Source organism: Hibiscus syriacus, unplaced genomic scaffold (genome assembly GCF_006381635.1).
Source record: "Hibiscus syriacus cultivar Baekdansim isolate YM2019G1 unplaced genomic scaffold, ASM638163v2 tig00110893_pilon, whole genome shotgun sequence".
Classification (NCBI taxonomy): Eukaryota; Viridiplantae; Streptophyta; class Magnoliopsida; order Malvales; family Malvaceae; genus Hibiscus; species Hibiscus syriacus.
This window is the reverse complement of record NW_024062901.1, coordinates 2,124,407-2,146,087: the sequence shown is the minus strand read 5'-3', so window position 1 is coordinate 2,146,087 and position 21,681 is coordinate 2,124,407. Positions and strand designations below refer to the sequence as shown.

The 21,681-nt window shown below is 34.6% G+C and overlaps 2 protein-coding genes across 2 annotated transcripts; both read right to left on the bottom strand.

Moving 5' to 3' along the window:
• Positions 1–9,621: 9,621 nt before the first annotated feature.
• Positions 9,622–10,390, bottom strand: LOC120145379 (transmembrane 9 superfamily member 11-like). Its single transcript, XM_039159228.1, has 2 exons — positions 9,818–10,390; positions 9,622–9,636 (listed from the first exon to the last, which is right to left on the bottom strand). The coding sequence occupies exons 1-2, from the start codon at positions 10,388–10,390 to the stop codon at positions 9,622–9,624; spliced, it is 588 nt and encodes a 195-aa protein (XP_039015159.1).
• Positions 10,391–11,675: 1,285 nt separating this feature from the next.
• Positions 11,676–14,194, bottom strand: LOC120145228 (dnaJ homolog subfamily C member 17-like). Its single transcript, XM_039159119.1, has 7 exons — positions 14,073–14,194; positions 13,859–13,969; positions 13,520–13,727; positions 13,463–13,488; positions 12,355–13,041; positions 12,094–12,276; positions 11,676–11,973 (listed from the first exon to the last, which is right to left on the bottom strand). The coding sequence occupies exons 5-7, from the start codon at positions 13,030–13,032 to the stop codon at positions 11,950–11,952; spliced, it is 885 nt and encodes a 294-aa protein (XP_039015050.1). The 5' UTR covers positions 13,033–13,041; positions 13,463–13,488; positions 13,520–13,727; positions 13,859–13,969; positions 14,073–14,194; the 3' UTR covers positions 11,676–11,949.
• Positions 14,195–21,681: the final 7,487 nt, after the last annotated feature.

Here is a 21,681-nt window from a genome sequence, read left to right as displayed (position 1 = left end):
TAAGTCCCAAAAGGTGAAGCTGGTTGTGATTGGGATTTTGATTTTGATTGCGATTTTGATTTCCTTTTCTTGGCACCGTATGAGCTTTGGATTTTGATGAGGATCCATTTTTTGGTAGAGGAAAAGATGATTGTGATGGCACTGGTGATCCACATGTCAACCTTGTATGACCACTTTCCTTGCACCGACTACATGTCGATATCCTCTTCATTTCACCCTTAGACGGTATACGATCGTGATTTTTTGGTCGGCCAGGTAGCCTGCTGTCCATGACTGGTGGCAAAACTGTTTGTAAGTCATCTGGTATGTCCCACTCAGAATGATGTGGTCATGGGTAGACAATCTCGGCATAAGTCTGTCGATATACTTCTGTAGTGTAGCAATCCATAGCGTATGCGCTTGAATCATCTTGGTTTAGATGAAGAGCAACTTTTATAACATGGCCACACGGATAACCAGATGTTTGCCATTTCTTACAACTACACGTCTTTGCATTTAGATCAACAAGCCCATTTAAGTTATTATCTAATACTTCAAACAAAGTGTTTGAACATGGTTTAACTCTCCATGACGTTGACTTCACAACACGTTTCGTTATCTTTTTTTCAGTCCATTGTGTAACACGACGTTCCAATGTTCCTGTAAATTTAAATAAATAATACTTAGTAAAATATATGATAAGTTACGAATTTAAAGAAATAATACATGCATGGTTTCTTTTCTTGTAGTACCACTGTTGAATAGAGGCTCGAAAAAACTCCATTAACATAGTAATGGGTAATTTCTAGGAATGACGACTTAGAGCGTTGATTAATTCTGCACTATTAGACGTCATGAAACCATATCTTGCTCCAAGTTGATGTACTCTTGACCATCTTTTAAACCCGACATCTTCTAGTGTTTGAGCACATTGAGGCAAAACAAGTCTTAAACAATTTATATGTTTATTAAAATCCACTTCCCGATAAGCTTTTACAACCTTCCAGTATGTCCATTTGTGATTTTTTATACCAGCAGACCTTGATTTTAGATTTATATACAAATGAACACCACAAAGTCCATGATAAGCATCTGGGAAACACCTTCTAACAGCATTGTCAATTGAGTTTGCCCTATCGGATATGATTATCAGATTGCTAATAGGATCTATGCAATCCCTAAGATACCCCATAAACTATGTCTATGAATCAGAGGTTTTAGATTTGCCAACCCCGTAAGCTATTGGCAGTATCCCATTGTTAGCATCCATGGCTACTGCTAATAAGTTTACTCCAAGGTATCGACCTTTCAAATGTGCTCCGTTAACTATAATAACTAGGCGCATGCAAGTAATAAACGAACGAATCTACAAAATCATATACACAAGAAATATAATCATTTAAATGTGAAATGCACGCAACTAACAAAAATGAGTCAACAAAATTATATTTATTTACTAACCGCAGCACCAATGGCGATAAACATCAACTCAAAGCGTCCATCTCTATCTATTTTGATATGAGTTACCGACCCAGGATTTTTCAGCTTTAAATTGTGACAATAAGCCGGCAGTTGGGCAAACGATGCTTTTGGCGACCCCCTCAACAATTCCAAGGCATAACATTTGGCTCTTCAAGCTTGAGAATATGAGATACTAATCTTGAACCGAGAATTCATGTCAGTCATAATTTCATGTCCCCGATATACCCTTCCATTCAAAAACATTAACTCAGCCAGAAAACCACCCAACACCTTTTTGTTTGTGTAACATCTTCAATACTGGGTTATTGACCAAATTGTAAAATTTCAGGAATTGGTGATTAAAGTGGGATAATTGAATAGTTCAATGATTTATTGGAAATATGATGAAGGTTATTTAGTAATTATTGAATGAAGTAAAGGGTAAAATAGTCATTTGACATGGAAGATTTTTATTTTCCTTTATTAGATAAGGAAGCCACGTAGAAGAGAAAAGAAGGCAAAATAAACTTCCAGAGTTCTATTCTTCTTCTTCAGCCGTGAGTCATGATGGCAAAGATGAGTTTTGTGGTTAGTTGATTATTTGTTAAAATAAAAGTTGGTTTATGATTATTAGATGATAACTAAGCTTAAGGAAAGCTTAAGGTATCTTAAAATCAAAGTATGATGGAGTTAGGAGGGATTAAAGATTTGAGGTTCTTGGGTGAAATCTTGAAATAGAGTTCATAACTAGAGTTGGAAGTTAAATTTGACTTGTCAATGGTCTAATTAAGAAGTTCGAAACCATAGAATTGGAATCAAAGTTGGTTTAATTCTTGAGTTACATATGAGGAAAAGAATTTTGAAGCTAAAGATGGTTTATATGGATATAAATTGGTTTAAGCATGTGTATATGAGTTGAGAACATGAAAGGGGTTGAAAGATGAAGCATTTGAGTTGATTTGAGTAGATTTTTGGGCTTAAAAATAAATTCTGGGCTATGTGCATCGATGCACATTCGAGGTGCATCGATGCATCAAGGGTAAATTTCCAGAAATTGTTCAGAGTGTATCGATGCACAGGAAGTGCATCGATGTACTCATTAAAAATGGAAACATCGAATGCAATTAATGCATCGATGCATAAGGAGTGCATCGATGCACATGTTAAGGGATGCATCGATGTACATTTTAAGGGATGCATCGATACACTGTAGAATGCATCGATACACTTCAAGGGAAATAGAATTATACCTTTCTTTTGGTCTAAGAAATGATAGATTAGTGTATATCAATTGGATACTAATATGTATCAATGTATGATTATATAGATATCGAGCACGAACAAGTCCCGGAGCGATTATCAAGTTATGATTCAATCACAAGAGATGAAATTATAAAAATGGATTGGAACTTAGTGAGGCTAAGGTGAGTGCGTATTATTTTATATATGATGTTTAATGGGAAATAAGACTTGTGACAAGTCTAATTTCTATAGTATTGTGCATGAAGCATGAACATGAACATATGTTTGTTATGAGTGTCTGAGTTATATGTTATGGTATTTGTTGACATGTTATTGTATATGTATTTCATGGTTGATGTGAATATATGTTATATTATGATGATATGATAAGAAGTTATATGAATATAAAAGAGAAGTTATGTGATAAGATCTTTGAGATATATAGAAATGGAATATAAGATTACACGAATACATGATATGGGATAAATTAGGTAATAATATGAGAATATGGTAAAAAGCGAGTTTAGAATAAATGATGGGATTGAAGTACTCAAGTGTAAAGGTTATATAAACAATAATAATGTGAGTTGGGTAAGTGAATAATGGTATGAACATTTATGTGAAATAGTAAAATAGAATTATATCATTGAATGAGAATTGAAAAAAGATAGATAATATTGACCTATATGATGATATGAAACTTGAACATAAGTGATAATAGGAACATATAAGATGAGTTAGATGGGAAAGATACATATGATTAAATAAAATTATGATATATGGGTTGTATGATGGAAATCTACGTAGTCATATTAGAAAGTTATAGGTACTATATAAATTGAATTAGGTAAATAGATTAGATTAGTATATAAATGAAATAATAGAAGTGACATATGTTTATGAGTGTGACAAATGTGATATGATCTAGGTTTATATCATAGAATGAGGTATAAGCTATATGATATGAGATAAGTTATTTTATACATATATGATATAAGCTATTAATCAGGACATATGAGATTATGAGAAGGAGAATATAAATGATGTGAATACAAGTATAGGAAAAATGATATATATATATATATATATATAGGAAGATGAACTATATGAATACACATTTAGATGATGAAATGATGGATTATATGAACATGTGAATATCTATATATATATGATAAGACATAAAAGTAAGATATAAGCAATGTGACAAGAAATGTGAAATAGTATGAAAAGTGAATATGAGCAACGTGATATGTGAAAGTGATTTACGTGTTTATACATATATGTGATTCAACTTACATGACATAATCTACGTGCTATGTGAAAGTGAACTACGTGTTTATGTGAAAATGTGAAATGACATAAATGATGATGCCCATGTTATGTGTCATGAGAGCTAGGGTACAGTTGGCATGCCAAGAGTCGAGGGTCTACGCGGTCCTTCGGGACATATATGTATTCTTTAGAACATGTGTGAGGTCTTTTGAGACACATATTTGATCCTTGGCATATGTATATGATTTTTAAGGAATGATATGTGGTCCTTAGGGACAACCTTATATGGCACTTCGGTGCATTTCTATGCGGCACTACGGTGCAATTCTACGTGGCACTTCGGTGCATTTATACGAGCTGTGGTGACAACATTAGTGCACAACCTCTATAGACTCATATATCTGTTGACTTATTCTTCTTCTTTTTCTTCTTCAGGGTTATATGAATTACATAATGGATGTTCAACATGTTCATTCACAGTCGTAACTTGTAACATCCACAATATCGGGTTAGTGATCAGATAGTAAAGTTTCAGAATTTGGTGACTAAAGTAGAAGAATGAAATAGTTCAATGATTTATTTTGAAATATTACTTGAAAGATATTAGTAATTATAAGGTGAATTGAAGGGCAAAAGGGTCATTTGCAAGGAAAATATTTAAATATGGTTATATATTAAACACGTGGAAGGAAAGAGGAAACAAAGTGGTTTCCAGAATTCTCTTTATCTTTCTTCTTCCTTCACGCGTGAAAGCCAAGAGCCAAAGGTGAGTTTTCTGATTATTGAGTTCTTGGTTAAATTTAAGATTTGAGTTTTGATAATTAGATGATAATTAAGCTTAAAGAAAGCTTAAATCATCTTAAAAGCAAAGGATGGTGGAGTTAGGAGAGATTAAAGATTTAGAGTATACAAATGAAATCTTGGAATAGAGTTCATTACTCAAATTGGAAGATAAATTTGACTTGTCAAGGGTTAAATTAAGAGATATGAAGTGATAAAATGAGTTTTAAAACATGTTGAAAATCTGGTATAATTCTTGAAGTTAATAAAGATGAGAGGATATTAAGGTTTAAGACGAGATAAATGAATATAAATGAGTTTGAATAAGAGTAAGTAAGTTAAGAATACGAAATGGAATGATATATGAAGTAATTAAGTTAAAAAGAGGGGATTTTCGGGCATAAATTGGATTTCTGGGCTATGTGCATCGATGCACATTCAAGGTGCACCGATGCATCAAGGGTAAATTTCCAGAAATTTTTCATTGTGTATCGATGCACAGGAAGTGCATCGATGCACCTATTAAAAATGGAAACATCGAATGCAATTAATGCATCGATGCATAAGGAGTGCATCGATGCACATGTTAAGGGATGCATCGATGCAATGTAGAATGCATCGATGCACTTCAAGGGAAATATAATTATACCTTTCTTTTGGTCTAAGAAATGATAGATTGGAGTATATCAATTGGATACTAATATGTATCAATGTATGATTATATAGATATCGAGCACGAACAAGTCCCGGAACGATTATCAAGTTATGATTCGATCGCAAGAGAGGAAATTATAAAAATGGATTGGAACTTAGTGAGGCCAATGTGAGTGTGTATTATTTTATATATGATGTTTAATGGGAAATAAGACTTGCGACAAGTCTAATTTCTATAGTATTGTGCATGACGCATGAACATGAACATGTTTTTGTTATGAGTGTCTGAGCTATATGTTATGGTATGTGTTGACATGTTATTATATATGTATTTCATGGTTGATGTGAATATATGCTATGTTATGATGATATGATAAGAAATTATATGAATATAAAAGAGAAGTTATGTGATAAGATCGATGAGATATAGAAATGGAATATAAGATTACGCGAATACATGATAGGAGATAAATTAAGTAATAATATGGGAATATGGTAAAAAACGAGTTTAGAAGAAATGATGGGAATGAAGTACTCAAGTGTAAAGGCTATATAAACAATAAGAATGTGAGTTGGGTAAGTGAATAGTGGTATGAACATTTATGTGAAATAGTAAAATAGAATTATATCATTGAATGAGAATTGAAACAAGATAGATAATATTGACATATATGATGATATGAGACTTGAACATAAGTGATAATAGGAACATATAAGATGAGTTAGATGGGAAAGATACATATGCTTAAATAAAATTATGATATATGGGTTGTATGATGGAAATCTACGTAGTCATATTAGAAAGTTATAGGTACTATATGAATTGAACTAGGTAAATAGATTAGATTAGTATATAAATGAAATAATAGAAGTGACATATGTTTATGAGTATGACAGATGTGATATGATCTAGGTGAATATCATAGAATGAGGTATAAGCTATATGATATGAGATAAGTTATTTTATACATATATGATATAAGCTATTAATCAGGACATATGAGATTATGAGAAGAAGAATATAAATGATGTGAATACAAGTATATGAAAAATGATATATATATATATATATATATATATATATATATATATATATATATATATATATATATATATGAAGATGAATTATATGAATACACATTTAGATGAGGAAATGATGGATTATATGAACATATGACTATCTATATATATATAGGATAAGATATAAAAATAAGATATAAGCAACGTGACAAGAAATGTGAAATAGTATGAAAAATGGATATGAGCTACGTGATATGTGAAAGTGATTTACGTGTTTATACGTATATGTGATTCAACTTATGTGACATAATCTACGTGCCATGTGAAAGTGAACTACGTGTTTATGTGAAAATGTGAAATGACATAAATATATAGGATAAGATATGATGGATTATATGAACATGTGACTATCTATATATATATAGGATAAGATATAAAAATAAGATTTAAGCAACGTGACAAGAAATGTGAAATAGTATGAAAAATGGATATGAGCTACGTGATATGTGAAAGTGATTTACGTGTTTATACGTATATGTGATTCAACTTATGTGACATAATCTACGTGCCATGTGAAAGTGAACTACGTGTTTATGTGAAAATGTGAAATGAAATAAATGATGATGCCCATGTTATGTGTCATGAGAGCTAGGGTATAGTTGGCATGCCAAGAGTCAAGGGTCTATGCGGTCCTTCGGAACATATATGTCTTATTTGGAACATGTGTGAGGTCTTTTGAGGCATATACTTGATCCTTGGCATATGTATATGATTCTTAAGGAATGATATGTGGTCCTTAGGGACAACCTTATATGGCACTTAGGTGCATTTCTACGCGGCACTACGGTGCAATTCTACGTGGCACTTCGGTGCATTTATACGAGCTGTGGTGACAGCATAGTGCACAACCTCAATAAACTCACATATCTACAGTTCTCACAGATGTACATGGGCTAACAAAGAGATAATAATAAACATATATATTACATGTAAAGTATATGCTTTTGTGATATGAATTGTATTATATGATTGATATGATGATGTGTATATGTGTACATTTGATTACATGAAATGTTATATTGTTTTGATCAGATAGCATGATATGATATGTTCATGCATGATTAAGTAGTTAGAGTTACTTTAATGTGTTTAATGCCTCACTAAGTCATTGACTTAGCGTGTGATTATTTCACACGTAGGTTACCGAAGTGAGAAGAGTAGAGAGCATTGTGGAGCAAGACAGGTCAGTTCTCCTTACCAAAGGTCAGATCAGAAGAAAGGTGAATAATATATATTTTAATACATAAAGTTCTAGTTGGCATGTATTCAAGATAATATCTTGTATAAGCTCTGAATAGTTCGATAAAGGTTTTGAATCAATTATATGTAATAATAAATTTTAAATTACTCACTATTTTATACAAGTAAAGGTTTTTGAAAAGTCAATGTGACACTTCGGACTCGGATCCGGGTTGGGGGTGTTACATAACTTCCTCCTCATTATCATCAATAACATCTTCCTCGGCAGCGGCTGTTTCATCATCAAAATTCGGGTATTGACCAATATCAAAATCATTACATGCAGGGTCTGTTTCTTCTTCCATCACATCATCAAAATCCGAGTATTGACCAAGATCAAAGTCCGGGTATTGACCAAGATCAAATTTTGAATACTGACTAGTACTCATAATTTTTTATGTTGGCTCATAATCGTCTAACTGGTCAATACGAAAACCGGAATTTGGTGCTGAAAGTTGATTGAGATTTGGATTAGGAAAAGGTTGTGGGTTTTAAGATTGTGTTTGGTAGTGAAAATGTGGTGAAACAAAATTTGTTTGGTGATGAAATTGTGGTGGAACCATTAAATTTTGGGTTGAAGAACTTAGTTGATTACTACCTGCTACTGACCCAACTTCACTACTTCTAGGTTCAACAACATACAATGTAACATCATCTTCTTGCGAAACACTAATGTAAGCAATGAATCGTTCAACATCTTTATTTTCGGTTAACAAATAAACTTTATCTTTTCTCTGATAAGATAGCCTAAATCCACTTAGAGACTCTAAATTCAATTTCTTTGCAATACGTAACATTAGAGTTTCATAAGTTAACTTTTTTAATGACAGTTTTAGTTGAAGATTCATGGGTAAAGGCACATATTGTAAAACACCATGAACATTCTCCCATGATCCTCCAAAACACAAATCTATCCAAACATGATCAACATTAGATGATTTCATTCTACAAATTGTAAATTAATTTACTAAACAAACGAGCTATAAACTATATATCATCACTAACTTAGAGAAAAACATACCTTTATTAAGTTGATAGTTGATAATTTGGGAGAGAAATCATTGAAAAATTATATAGAAATAAAATTATGTAAAAAAAAATTAGAGATGGGGAAGGATGTCGTTGGATATAGGAACGGATGTCGCCGGAGAGAGTGATAGATGGAGATGGAATGAGTTGCGATTTAGGGATTTAGGTTATGAGTTGTTGCTGCTGCGTTGTTATATACCCAAAACATTTGTGTTGCGAAACTAAAACCTGTTGCGAATTTGACTACCGCGTTGCGAAATTGGAAACTGGGTTGCGAAATTGAAGTTCGCGTTGCGAATTTGTTGGTCATTTTGGCAAATCCAAAAAAAAGTTGGTTAAATCGTATATTATAAGGCATTTTCGGTCACTGAGGTTATTTTCTCTTTCAAATATATATAGGTAACTCTTTATTGTTCATAAATAATAATTTCATTATTTGATAAAATCATTTTATGTATCTATTTTCACCGCGATTTCAATCGAGCAATGTCGATAAATTATAATAAATAAAAGGATAAATTATCTATTTAGTAATTAAATTATCAATTTTGATCTATTTTAATATCTAAATTTTTAACTTTTTTAAAACTATACCTTAATACTTAAACTTTTAACTTTTTTTCAAAAGTACTAAATTTTAAATGGAGTACTAAAATAAAATAAAAACTAAACTTTAGGTATACTTTTAAAAAATGCTTAATACCAAAATGAGTTCCCAAATTATGCCAAAATTCTCGAATATGTGTCTAAATTATTTTTTGATCCATCTAGGTGTCTAACGTTAATAAAAATAAAAATTTCAAAAATTATAATATTGTGACGTGTTACCTAACGGAGATTTATAACGGTCGTTATAATCGAGACACCTAAAGTGGTAACGGGTTGTTATGACCGAGACACCTAAAGTGATAACAATTGTAACATTAGACACTTAAAATGACAACATTTGTAACATTAGACATCTAGATGTATAAAAAAATAGTTTATGTACCTATTCGAAAATTTTGGTATAATTTGGACACTTATTTTGGTATTAAGCCAAAATAACAATATATTTAAAAAAAAAAAAAAACAAACAAACGGTAAAACCCCGCGTGCCCCCCTTCTCCCTCCCTACTCCTCTCCCCTTGCTCGACATGATGAAGAAAAGCTCGATGACAAGGGTACCGAAAGGTAGAGTTCCAGCACCAAGAACCAATAGCCATGATGGGTATTTTTGAGGGATCTGGTTGGTTCGAACAGGGCATTCAATGTGAGGTGCCTTTGCCCCGAAGTATCCACCGATTAGGGTGAGTGGAACCGAGATGCAGAACCAGAGTAGCAGTAGGATAACGAAGAGCGAAAACGGGATAGCTCCTGTGCTATGGCTTCCCCAAAATAGGAAATTCAACGTGGTGAGAATCGAGAAGGCAATACAAGGAAAAACAAGCTGCCTTCCATGCGACCGAAGCCCATCCCTTGTGATCTGATCACCATAGCTGATAGTTCTCCAAAGCCGAACTGCAACATAGCCAGTTGCAATCACGAGAATCATGTAGAAGAATAGCATACATGCAATGAGGGTTCCTCGAGATGCCGGGGACATAAATCCGAAAGAAGCAAACAATATAGTCACGATTCCCATCCCGAGGATCTGAACTCCATAGCCAACCATAATACACAAAAGTGCAGAATGAGAGAGGATGGGGAGGGACGCGGGGAAGAAGAAATGTGTCTTTTTTTATGTTTTTTTTAAAGAATAAAAATTTCAAAATTCTAATATTGTGACATATGTCATTTAACAGAGTATTATAACAGACGTTATGATCGAGACACGTGATAAAAAATAATTTAAACTACTATTTAAGAATTTTGTTATAATTTGAGTAGTTATTTTAATATTAAGCCTTTAAAAAATTAAAAGTTGAGATACTAAACGAATAATTTATCCTAAATAAAATTTGGAGAGTAAATACTATTATGCAATAATAGCATGTTAAGATTTATAAGTTGTTTGAGAAAGAAATGTGAAATGTTAAAATAATTTCACGTGTACAACTCCCTATTGGCTAATTTTTTTTAATAATGCAGTGTAAAAAAATTGTTTAAATAATATTGAACGAAAATTATTCACTTGAATTAAACGAATACTACAGTACCATGCAAAACATATGAACTACCATGCGATACTGATGTTTCCATCCATGGAAATCGCATGGATTTCCATGCATTACCCAATTTTATTTTTTTACTTATGGTCACAAGTTTCTCGAATCATACCTTGTTACCTTAATCAAGTTGCTCGAGTCATGCCTGCTACCCTAATAAAGTTGCTCGAATCAAACCCTGCTATCAAATTACTTGAATCGTGGCCTGCTACCTGACACTACAAGTTGTTCTTCTTGCTACCTCAATAAAGTTGTTTGAATCATTCCCTGCTACTAAGTTTCTCGAACCATGTCTGCTACTAAGTTTCTCGAACCATATATATTACTAAATTGCTTGAACCATGCCTTGTTATCCTAACACTTCAACAACCTGTAGTGTCAAGGTAACAGAGCATGGTTTGAGCAACTTGATAGTAAGACATGGTTCAAGCAACTTGATCAAGATAGTAAGACATGATTCGAACAACTTTATTAAGGTAGCAAGACATAGTTTGAGTAATTTAATTAGAGTAACAGAGTATGATTCGAGCAACTTGTAATGTTCATATTAAAAGAAAAGAAAAACACCAAAAAAAACAAAATTTTGATAACGCATGGAAATCCATGCGATTACCATGGATGCACCCGGTGTCACATGGTAATCCATGTGTCGTCTTGTACGGTACTGTAGCATTCTTGTGCAGTACCGTAGCATTCTTGTGCAGTACTGTAGCATTCGTCTTATTCCAGTGAATAATTTTGTCCTATTCCAACAAATAATTTTCATTCGACATTACTCGAGCAATTTTTTTACACCGCATTATTCAAAAAATTTAGCCTCCCTACATGTTATACAGTATAATAGGTAAAATATATGATAATTTGAAATTTTTCTATGTTATCACAAAAATAAATCCCTATGTTCTCCCTCATCTATCTCTGGTCATTCCCCTAGTCCATCACTGTTACAAAAAAAAATTCCTATGTTCTCCCTCATCCATCTCTGGTCATTCCCCTAGTCCATCACTGTTGCTGCATGTATAGTTAAAATGTGATTTTAAACATTATCTTCAAGGCCTTTTCTACATCACTTCTGTTGTTTTTCGGCAGCCTGATCATAAACAGAATCAAATCTCAGATAGTGCAAATTTAACAATAAATTTAATGAGAAAACAATAGTTTAATGAACATCTCTAATTACCAAACTTAATATACTGCAGCAAGGTCATACCTTTTTCAGTTTGGATAAAACAGAATCTTCAAAAGCTTGGAAACCAGCCCCAACCAGATTACTGAAACGATCTTGTTCCTCGGCCTTCTGGGGAGCAGGAAATTCTGCAGCAATTGCCGGTTTAAGAGGCACAACCAGCAATGGATTGTGTAGAACCCCAGTAACGCTTCCAGTAGCAGCAACCTGAAAAGAGATAAAATAGATGAAGAAAATAAAACAACAAAACTAAAATAAGATTGACACAAAAGAAATCTCACTTACAGCTGCTTCTTTAGTAGCCATGACCACTAGAGCAGACCCTTTTTTCTTTGAGCTTTTGATAACAATATCCTCCACTTCTCCAAACCTGGAAAACAATTGCCTTAGCTTCTCTGCTGTATAACCTTCCTCAATTCTTTCCCAAGAAACCTTTAAAACCTTCTCTTTATCCAACTCCCCACTAGCCCCACCCTCATTATTCCCTTCTATCCCAACCTTGTCTTGATTCAAGCCCGAACCTGAGCCTGTAGGCATACCAGCACCCTTACTAGCGTGCATTGCACGGATCCTTGCAATTTCCTCTTTTAATTTCCTAGCAATCCTCTCTTCTTCCTCTTTAGCCGTTACATCAGGATCCGGAGCAAAAGAAGCACGTTCTCTATCTTCCAAATCTGACATCATTTTCCTTCGTTTTGAGTCTTGCTGTGCAAAACGACGCTGCTGTTCATGTTTCACCCGGAGGAGATCATCAAAGAGCTTACGAGCTTTGTCGTCAACAAGAATTTCATACGAGGATTTGAGCTTTATAAAGTTTTCATGGGCATTTGGATCATCTTTTCGTTTATCAGGATGAAGAGCACGAGCTTTTTCTCTATAAGCCTTGGTAATTTCTTTTGTGGTCAAATTGGCTCCTTCCTCGCCTGAAGGTAAACCCAGAATGCTGTAATGGTCAACTTCCATAGCTGAATCCAATTCAAACGAAATACAAATCAGTAAACTGTTTCAAAGATGAATCTAGTGTCAAACAAAACACAAATCAGTAACAATGCTTCAAATTGAGGTAGTCTTGCCCTCTATTTCACAGTTGCAGTGCTGTCAGCTACCCACGAAAGAACAAAGTAGCTGTGTGACAAATTTGACATCAATTGCAGCAGATTGCTGCCGCAAATTGCAGTGTAACAGAAAATAGAGACAATAACGATCCATTATTTCCAGTAAACCAACAGCTTCATAAAAATATCTTCTCAACAATGTAAACAGAGGAGTAACAATCAGTAGGATTGAGAACAGAAGAAAATATATAGTATACTTATGCAAAGACTAGATAACTGCAAATCTGACTCAAGAAGAATAATCTTCCAAGTTAGGTTTTGGGTTCCAAAAAATTACTTTACTTAATTCCCTGGTCAATCGGAAACTAGAAAGCAAGAGGCGGCTTCCGTCAGGCACCGGAGGAGTAGGAGAGGGGCAAGCATCAGGGTCGAAAACATAAAAACAAATATAGCAGAAAGACAATGATGCAGAGACCAAATAAATCGTAATTTCGAGACTCGAGTAGAAAGAAATCTTCAAATTAGGTTTAGGGTTTCAAAATTACCTTATGAATACCCTGGTCAATCGGAAACTAGAAAGCAAGAGGCGGCTTCCGTCAGGCACTGGAGGAGTACAAAAGGGTAAACATCATGGTCGAAAACAGAAAAACAAATAAAGCAGAGTGATGACGATGCAGAGACCAGATAACTCTAATTTTCGTGACTCAAATTAGGTTTAGGGTTTCAAACATTACCTGATTATATTCCTTGGCCTGTCGGAAACTTGAAGGCAATAGAGGCTTGCGTTGGGCACCGGACGAGGAGACGAGGGATGCGCAGTAGGATCGAAAACAGAGAACACAACACTAGCAGAAATCAGATAACCAAAAGCAAACGTTACTCAAAATCTTTAAAAGTAGAAATCTTCAAGTTGAGTTTAGAGTTTCAAAAAAAACTTATTTAACTAACCGGGCCGTCGGGAACTAAGGAAAAAGAGGGTTGGGGTCAGGGACGGGGGAGGAAACGGAGGAATGAGAATGGGATAAAATTAGAGGAAAAGACAGACGATGCTTTGGACAGAGTAGCGGTTGTTCGGCGAAGATGAGAGCGGATCGGCAACTTTTAAACGGGAAAATTATATGGTGTTTTTAATCTAAATATGCCGTAATTTTTAGATTAAACTGCACCATTAATCATTAAATTAGGGTAAAATACTCATTTAGTCAGGCACTTATTACTTTATTTTCTATTATATTCACTTTATTATTATTTTTTTAAATTATGTCTAACGTAACGTTTTATTTTTATTTTCGTCACCCATCGTTAATCATACAAAAACATAAACAAAATATAACGTAATAAGTTGAAATTAATTGCAAAAGAATGACAACAAACGTTTGTTCACAATGTAATAATTTTTCAACGATCATCATAACAAATGATACAACTAACACCGTAACTTGCCAAGAGGACATTTAACTTAATAAAAACCTTATCTAAAAAATATTTTCCATGTTCTAAATCTCTCTCAAACTTATTTCTATTCACAAATTAACCACCAATTTAAAGTGTAATATAAAGTGAATGAGTGTTATCTATAAAATATAAAGTGAATGACACAATTGAAAAGTACAAAGAAAGATTAGTGACCAAAAGATACACACGAACATATAGCATTGATAATCTTGAGATATTAGCTTACATCGCAAAAATGAACATAATAATAAGTATCTTGCCTTTCGTAGCTAATTTTAAATGGGATCTACAACAGTTTGAAGTTAAGAATGCATTCCTCCATGGTAATCTTGAAGATAAAATTTAGAGAAAATAACCTCAGTGATTAAAAATGCCTTATAATATACGATTTTAATCAACTTTTTTTGGATTTGCCAAAATGACCAATTAAATCGCAATGCGATCGATAATTCGCAACGCGATCTCCGGTATCGCAAATCAGTTTCCAGATTCGCAACACGATTCTGACTATCGCATTGCGATTTCCCAAATTCGCGTTGCGATTTTCCTAATTCGCAATGCGAATACGTAAATCGCAACACGAATTTGGAAAAGAGAAAATAACCTCAGTGACCAAAAATCCCATATAATATACGATTTTGACCAATTTTTTTTGGATTTGCCAAAATGACCAACAAAATCACAATGCGATTTCTAATTCGCAACGCGATCTCCAGTATCGTAAATTCGCGCTGCATTTCGCGTTGCGATAGTTGAAAATCGCGTTGCGATTTTCCATTTCGCGTTGCGATAGTTGAAAATCGCGTTGCGGTTTTCCATTTCGCGTTGCGATAGTTGAAAATCGCATTGCGGTTTTCTATTTCACGTTGCGATAGTCTACAGTGTCGTTGTGATTTTCCATTTCGCGTTGCGATAGTCTACAGTGTCGTTGCGATTTTCCATTTCGCGTTGCGATAGTCTACAGTGTCGTTGTGATTTTCCATTTCGCGTTGCGATAGTTTTAAAAATGGTATTGCATTTGTTTCTTAAGAATTTTCTCTAAAAAGATAGTATCCGCGCGGACGTGTCGAAGACACGTATTACCACGACCACGACCACGACCACGACCCGACCCGAGACAAGACGGCGGCGGCGACTGCGCGCGAGAGTCCCCCTTGTTCTCTTTCACTCAACAAGGAAGTGCAAAATCCAAACCTTAAATACCATTCTCAATAGTGTTTCCAAAACTATGTGGGATTGAGCATTACCAACACTTAGATAATAGAATATATTTATACAATGTTCAGCTCATTAATATGGTGAATCCTATAGTAGTTTTAGCTTTTTATACATTCAAATATAAGCCAAATTCTATATATTTAGTCTTTGCATTTTATTCGACTTAAATAATTACGTGTTGATATATAAAAAGATAGCGAGATCGAGATAATTTTTTTAATGAATTATGTTGTACAATGATTAGACTTAAGAGTGGAGAGAGGATGGTGAGGTGCTTGAAGGAGAGGTAGTGATTAGTAATTGAGTGAGACTGAATGTTATGCTTGATGATCTTTCAAAATATTTAAAGAGACTCTATTATCTATGAATTGATAAAATAATTTATGAGTTGAACATTGTATAAATATCTCTTCCTCATAGATTTTCTTATGTGATATAGTTTGATATGATACTGTAAGATCCGTGATATTACTATTGGGAATGCTCAATCCCACATAGTTTTGGAAACAATATTGGGAATGGTATTTAAGGTTTGGATTTTGCACTTTCTTGTTGAGTGATAGAGAACAAGGGGGACTCTCGCGCGCCGCCGCCGTCGTCTCGGGTCGTGGTCGTGGTAATACGTGTCTTCGACACGTCCGCGCGGATACTACCTTTTTAGAGAAAATTCTTTAAAAACAAATGCAATACCATTTTTAAAACTATCGCAACGCAAAATGGAAAATTACAACGACACTGTAGACTATCGGAACGCGAAATGGAAAATCGCAACGACACTGTAGACTATCGCAACGCGAAATGGAAAATCGCAACGACACTGTAGACTATCGCAACGCGAAATGGAAAACCGCAACGACACTGTAGACTATCGCAACGCGAAATGGAAAATCGCAACGACACTGTAGACTATCGCAACGCGAAATGGAAAACCGCAACGCGATTTTCAACTATCGCAACGCGAAATGCAGCGCGAATTTGTGATACTGGAGATCGCGTTGCGAATTAGAAATCGCATTGCGATTTTGTTGGTCATTTTGGTAAATCCAAAAAAAATTTGGTCAAAATCGTATATTATATGGGATTTTTGGTCACTGAAGTTATTTTCTCTTTGGAAAATCGTAATGCGATTACGTAAATCGTAATGCGAATACGTAAATCGCAATGCAAATCTGTAAATCGCAACGAGATTCTGACTATCGCAATACTGAATTTCAAATTCGCAACTCGATTTCTGAATTCGCAACAGGTTTTAGTTTCGCAACACAAATGTTTTGGGTATATAACTACGCAGCAGCAGCAACTCATAACCTAAATCCCTAAAGCGCAACTCATTCCATCTCCATCCATCACTCTCTCCGGCGACATCCGTTCCTATATCCAACGACATCCTTCCCCATCCGGCAACATGTTTTAGTTTCGCAGCTCGTTTGTTTAGTAAATTAATTTACAATAATGAAATCATCTAATGTTGATCATATTTGGATAGATTTGTGTTTTGGAGGGTCATGGGAGAATGTTCATGGTGTTTTACAATATATGCCTTTACCCATGAATCTTCAACTAAAATTGTCATTAAAAAAGTTAACTTATGAAACTCTAATGTTACGTGTTGCAAATAAATTGAATTTAGAGCCCCTAAGTGGATTTAGGCTATCTTATCAGAGAAATGGTAAAGTTTATTTGTTAACCGACAATGAAGATGTTGAACGATTCATTGCTTACATTAGTGTTTCAAGTGATGATGTTACATTGTATGTTGTTGAACCTAGAAGTAGTGAAGTTGGGTCAGTAGCGGGTAGTAATCAACTAAGTTTTTCAACCCCAGTTTATGGTGCTCAAAATTTAATGGTTCCACCACAATTTCATCACCAAGCAAATATTGTTTCACCACATTTCCAATACCAAACACAATCTCAAAACCCACAACCTTTCCCTAATCCAAATCCCAATCAACTTTCAGCACCAAATTTCGGTTTTCGTATTGACCAGTTAGACGATGATGAGCCAACAGAAAAAATTATGAGTACTAGTCAGTATTCGAAATTTGATCTTGGTCAATACCCGGACTTTGATCTTGGTCAATACTCGGATTTTGATGATTTTTCAGAAGAAGAAACAGACCCTGCGTGTAATGATTTTGATATTGGTCAATACCCGAATTTTGATGATGAAACAGCCGTTGTCGAGGAAGATGTTGTTGATGATAATGAGGAGGAAGTTACGACTGTAAATGAACATGTTGAACATCCATTCTGTAATTCATATAACACTGAAGAGGAAAAAGAAGAAGAAGAAATCCCCAAAGAAAAGTCCCCGAAGAAAATGCCATGGGAGTATAACTGGAATATGCCAGAATTACTTCAGATACCGGAAGAATAGTTGGTAAAGATAGCAGTTGATTGTTACACAAAAATTATTCGTATCAAGAAAGATGATTGTTTTGATACAAAGGAAGACTTGAAGATAGCTTTGTATACGAAATGTGTGGAAGATGGCTATCAACTAAAAGTTAACAAATCAAGCAAAGATCGTTTCGAAACAAGGTGTATGATTGACAAAAACTGTACGTGGCGTATGATTGCAAAGAGGATAAAAGATTGCAAAATGTTTCAAGTTAGGACTTTTATTGATAAACATACATGTTCAAGAACCCAAGTTTTTCCTCACCATAGGCAGGCAAACAAAAAGGTGTTGGGTGGTTTTCTGGCTGAGTTAATGTTTTTGAATGGTAGGGTATATCGGGGACATGAAATTATGACTGACATGAATGCTCGGTTCAAGATTAGTATCTCATATTCTCAAGCTTGGAGAGCCAAATGTTATGCCTTGGAATTGTTGAGGGGGTCGCCAGAAGCATCGTTTACCCAACTGCCTGCTTATTGTCACAATTTAAAGCTGAAAAATCCTGGGTCGGTAACTCATATCAAAACAGTTAGAGATGGATGCTTTGAGTTGCTGTTTATCGCCATTGGTGCTGCGGTTAGTAAATCAATATAATTTTGATGGCTCATTTTTGTTAGTTACATGCATTTCACATTTAAATGATTATATTTCTTGTGTATATGATTTTGTAGATTTGTTCGTTTATTAATTGCATGCACCCAGTTATTATAGTTGACGGAGCATATTTAAAAGGTCGATACCTTGGAGTAAACTTATTAGCAGTAACCATGGATGCTAACAATGGGATACTGCCAATAGCTTACGGGGTTGGCAAATCTGAAACCTCTGATTCATGGACATGGTTTATGAGGTATCTTAGGGATTGCATATGTCCTATTAGAAATCTGATAATCATATCTGATAGGGCAAACTCAATTGAAAACGCTGTTAGAAGGTGTTTCCCAGATGCTTTTCATGGACTTTGTGGTGTTTATTTGTATAGAAATCTAAAATCAAGGTCTGTTGGTATAAAAAATTACAAATGGACATACTGGAAGGCTGTAAAAGCTTATCGGGAAGTAGATTTTAATAAGCATATAAACTGTTTAAGACGTAGTTTTCCTCAGTGTGCTCAAACGCTAGAAGATGTCGGGTTTGAAAGATGGTCAAGAGTACATCAACTTGGAGCAAGATATGGTTTCATGATGTCTAATAGTGCAGAATCAATCAACGCTCTAAGTCATCATTCCCGAAAATTACCCATTACTATGTTAATGGAGTTTTTTCGAGCCTCTATTCAACAGTGGTACTACAAGAAAAGAAACCATGCAGGTATTATTTCTTTAAATTTGTAACTTATCATATATTTTACTAAGTATTATTTATTTAAATTTACAGGAATATTGGAACATCGTGTTACACCATGGACAGAAAAAAAGATAACGAAACGTGTTGTGAAGTCAACGTCATGGAGAGTTGAACCATGTTCAAACACTTTGTTTGAAGTACTGGATAATAACTTAAATGGGCTTGTCAATCTAAATGCAAAGATGTGTAGTTGTATGAAATGGCAAACATCTGGTTATCAGTGTGGCCATGTTATAAAAGTTTCTCTTCATCTAAACCAAGATGATTCAAGCGCATACGCTATGGATTGCTACACTACAGAAGTATATCGACAGACTTATGGCGAGATTGTCTACCCTATTCCACATCCTTCTGAGTGGGACATACCAGATGACTTACAAACAGTTTTGCCACCAGCCATGGACAGAAGGCTACCTGGCCGACCAAAAAGTCACGATCGTATACCGTCTAAGGGTGAAGAGAAGAAGAGATCGACATGTAGTCGGTGCAAGGAAAGTGGTCATACAAGGTTGACATGTGGATCACCAGTGCCATCACAATCATCTTTTCCTCTACCAAAATATGGATCCTCATCAAAATCCCAATCACAACCGGCTTCACCTTTTGGGACTGTTAACTTAGGTGATTTTTAAATGCAAACGTTGTATTATGTGTATATTATGTGTGAACTTTTAACATTTTCAGTTAGGCATGTATTAGTAACTTGAGTTTGAATATTCCTATGATATGTTCAGTTGTTATCACTTATTAGACATTCATTTAACTATCGCAACGCGAATATGACTATCGCAACACAGAAATGACTATCGCAACGCGGAATTGACTATTGTAACACGGAAATGACTATCGTAACGAGAGAATCGCAATGCGAAATGAAAATCGCAATGCGAAAATGAAAATCGCAACGCGAAACTAATTTCGCGTTGCGATTTTCATTTTCGCATTGCGATTCACTCGTTGCGATTTTCATTTCGCATTGCGATTCTCTCGTTGCGATATTCATTTCCGCGTTGCGATAGTTTGTTTTGCATTCAACATAATGCAGATTGAAATCAACAAATCAACTATTACATTTCAATCAATTAAACAAGCACAAATATTATGTACACATCAATTAAACAAATCAACATTTACAAATCATCTTTTACAAATCAATTAAACAATCAAAAAATAATAATGAAATCAACTTTTGCACCCATACATCCATTTCACGCAGCTCACTTCAGGATTAACCTGCAGAAACCAAACATTGAATCAACAACACTTTCTACACATCTAAAACCTACAAACAACAAATTATTGAATTCTAGCTACTTAACCAAACATTTTCAAACCAAAAAGAGTATATATGTTTAACAACACTTGCATTTGACTTACAAATTGTTTATGGACACTTTCATAACGCGGATGCAGGTAGGCAGCGTCTCGCATATATCGCTCTAGCCATAAAATGCCGAAACCACAAGCCTACTGCACCTCTATCTCTATCGGTAGGAGGTAGAAAATGTGTACTTCCTGTCGTCAAACGCTCCAAGCACATGCATACGAGAGGACCACAATCCCCTCTGGCTTCCTTCGTTTGTTGTGGCACGGTCTCATCTCTGATAACTATAACATTGAACTTCTTTGGCTTCTTGTTTCCAGACTTAGTCCAATAATTAATTGCATCCAAGAATTTAGCCAAATGAGAGCTCCATCCCTTAATAATATCTCTAAAATCAGACAATGATATGTAATTTATCATGCTGTCATATACTATTATCTTTAGGGATGAGAACTAAAGCTCGACGAGAAGCCAATGAGTACGGTCCAAAACAGGGATAAACACCTGCATCGAAATGTAATAATTCAAATTGCGCACTTATTTATGAACACCTTTAAAATATTTAAACAAATATACTAACCTTATCGACCTCCCACCATGCAGGATAAAGTTTAGCTTGTCTATTAGCCAACACATATGATTCCTGTCGTTGATTCTTCAAGTGAACTACGTGAAAAGACGTCAGCATAATTGTATATCGCGTTTTTTTTAATATTTTTCTTCAATTTCCTTACAATTAGAAGACGTGTCACCCATGCATCAATATGTTGTTTTATAAAAAAAGACATATATTAGTGAATTACATAAATT

What these genes read in the sequence shown, in the direction of transcription:
- LOC120145379 (XM_039159228.1), bottom strand. Translation starts at nt 10,390, where the DNA reads ATGGTTGGCTATGGAGTTCAGATCCTCGGGATGGGAATCGTGACTATA.
- LOC120145228 (XM_039159119.1), bottom strand. Translation starts at nt 13,032, where the DNA reads ATGGAAGTTGACCATTACAGCATTCTGGGTTTACCTTCAGGCGAGGAA. An exon ending in TGGCTACTAAAGAAGCAGCT is followed by an intron (nt 12,277 to 12,354) that starts GTAAGTGAGATT and finishes ATCTCTTTTCAG; the next exon opens with GTTGCTGCTACTGGAAGCGT. An exon ending in TTTTATCCAAACTGAAAAAG is followed by an intron (nt 11,974 to 12,093) that starts GTATGACCTTGC and finishes GTTTATGATCAG; the next exon opens with GCTGCCGAAAAACAACAGAA.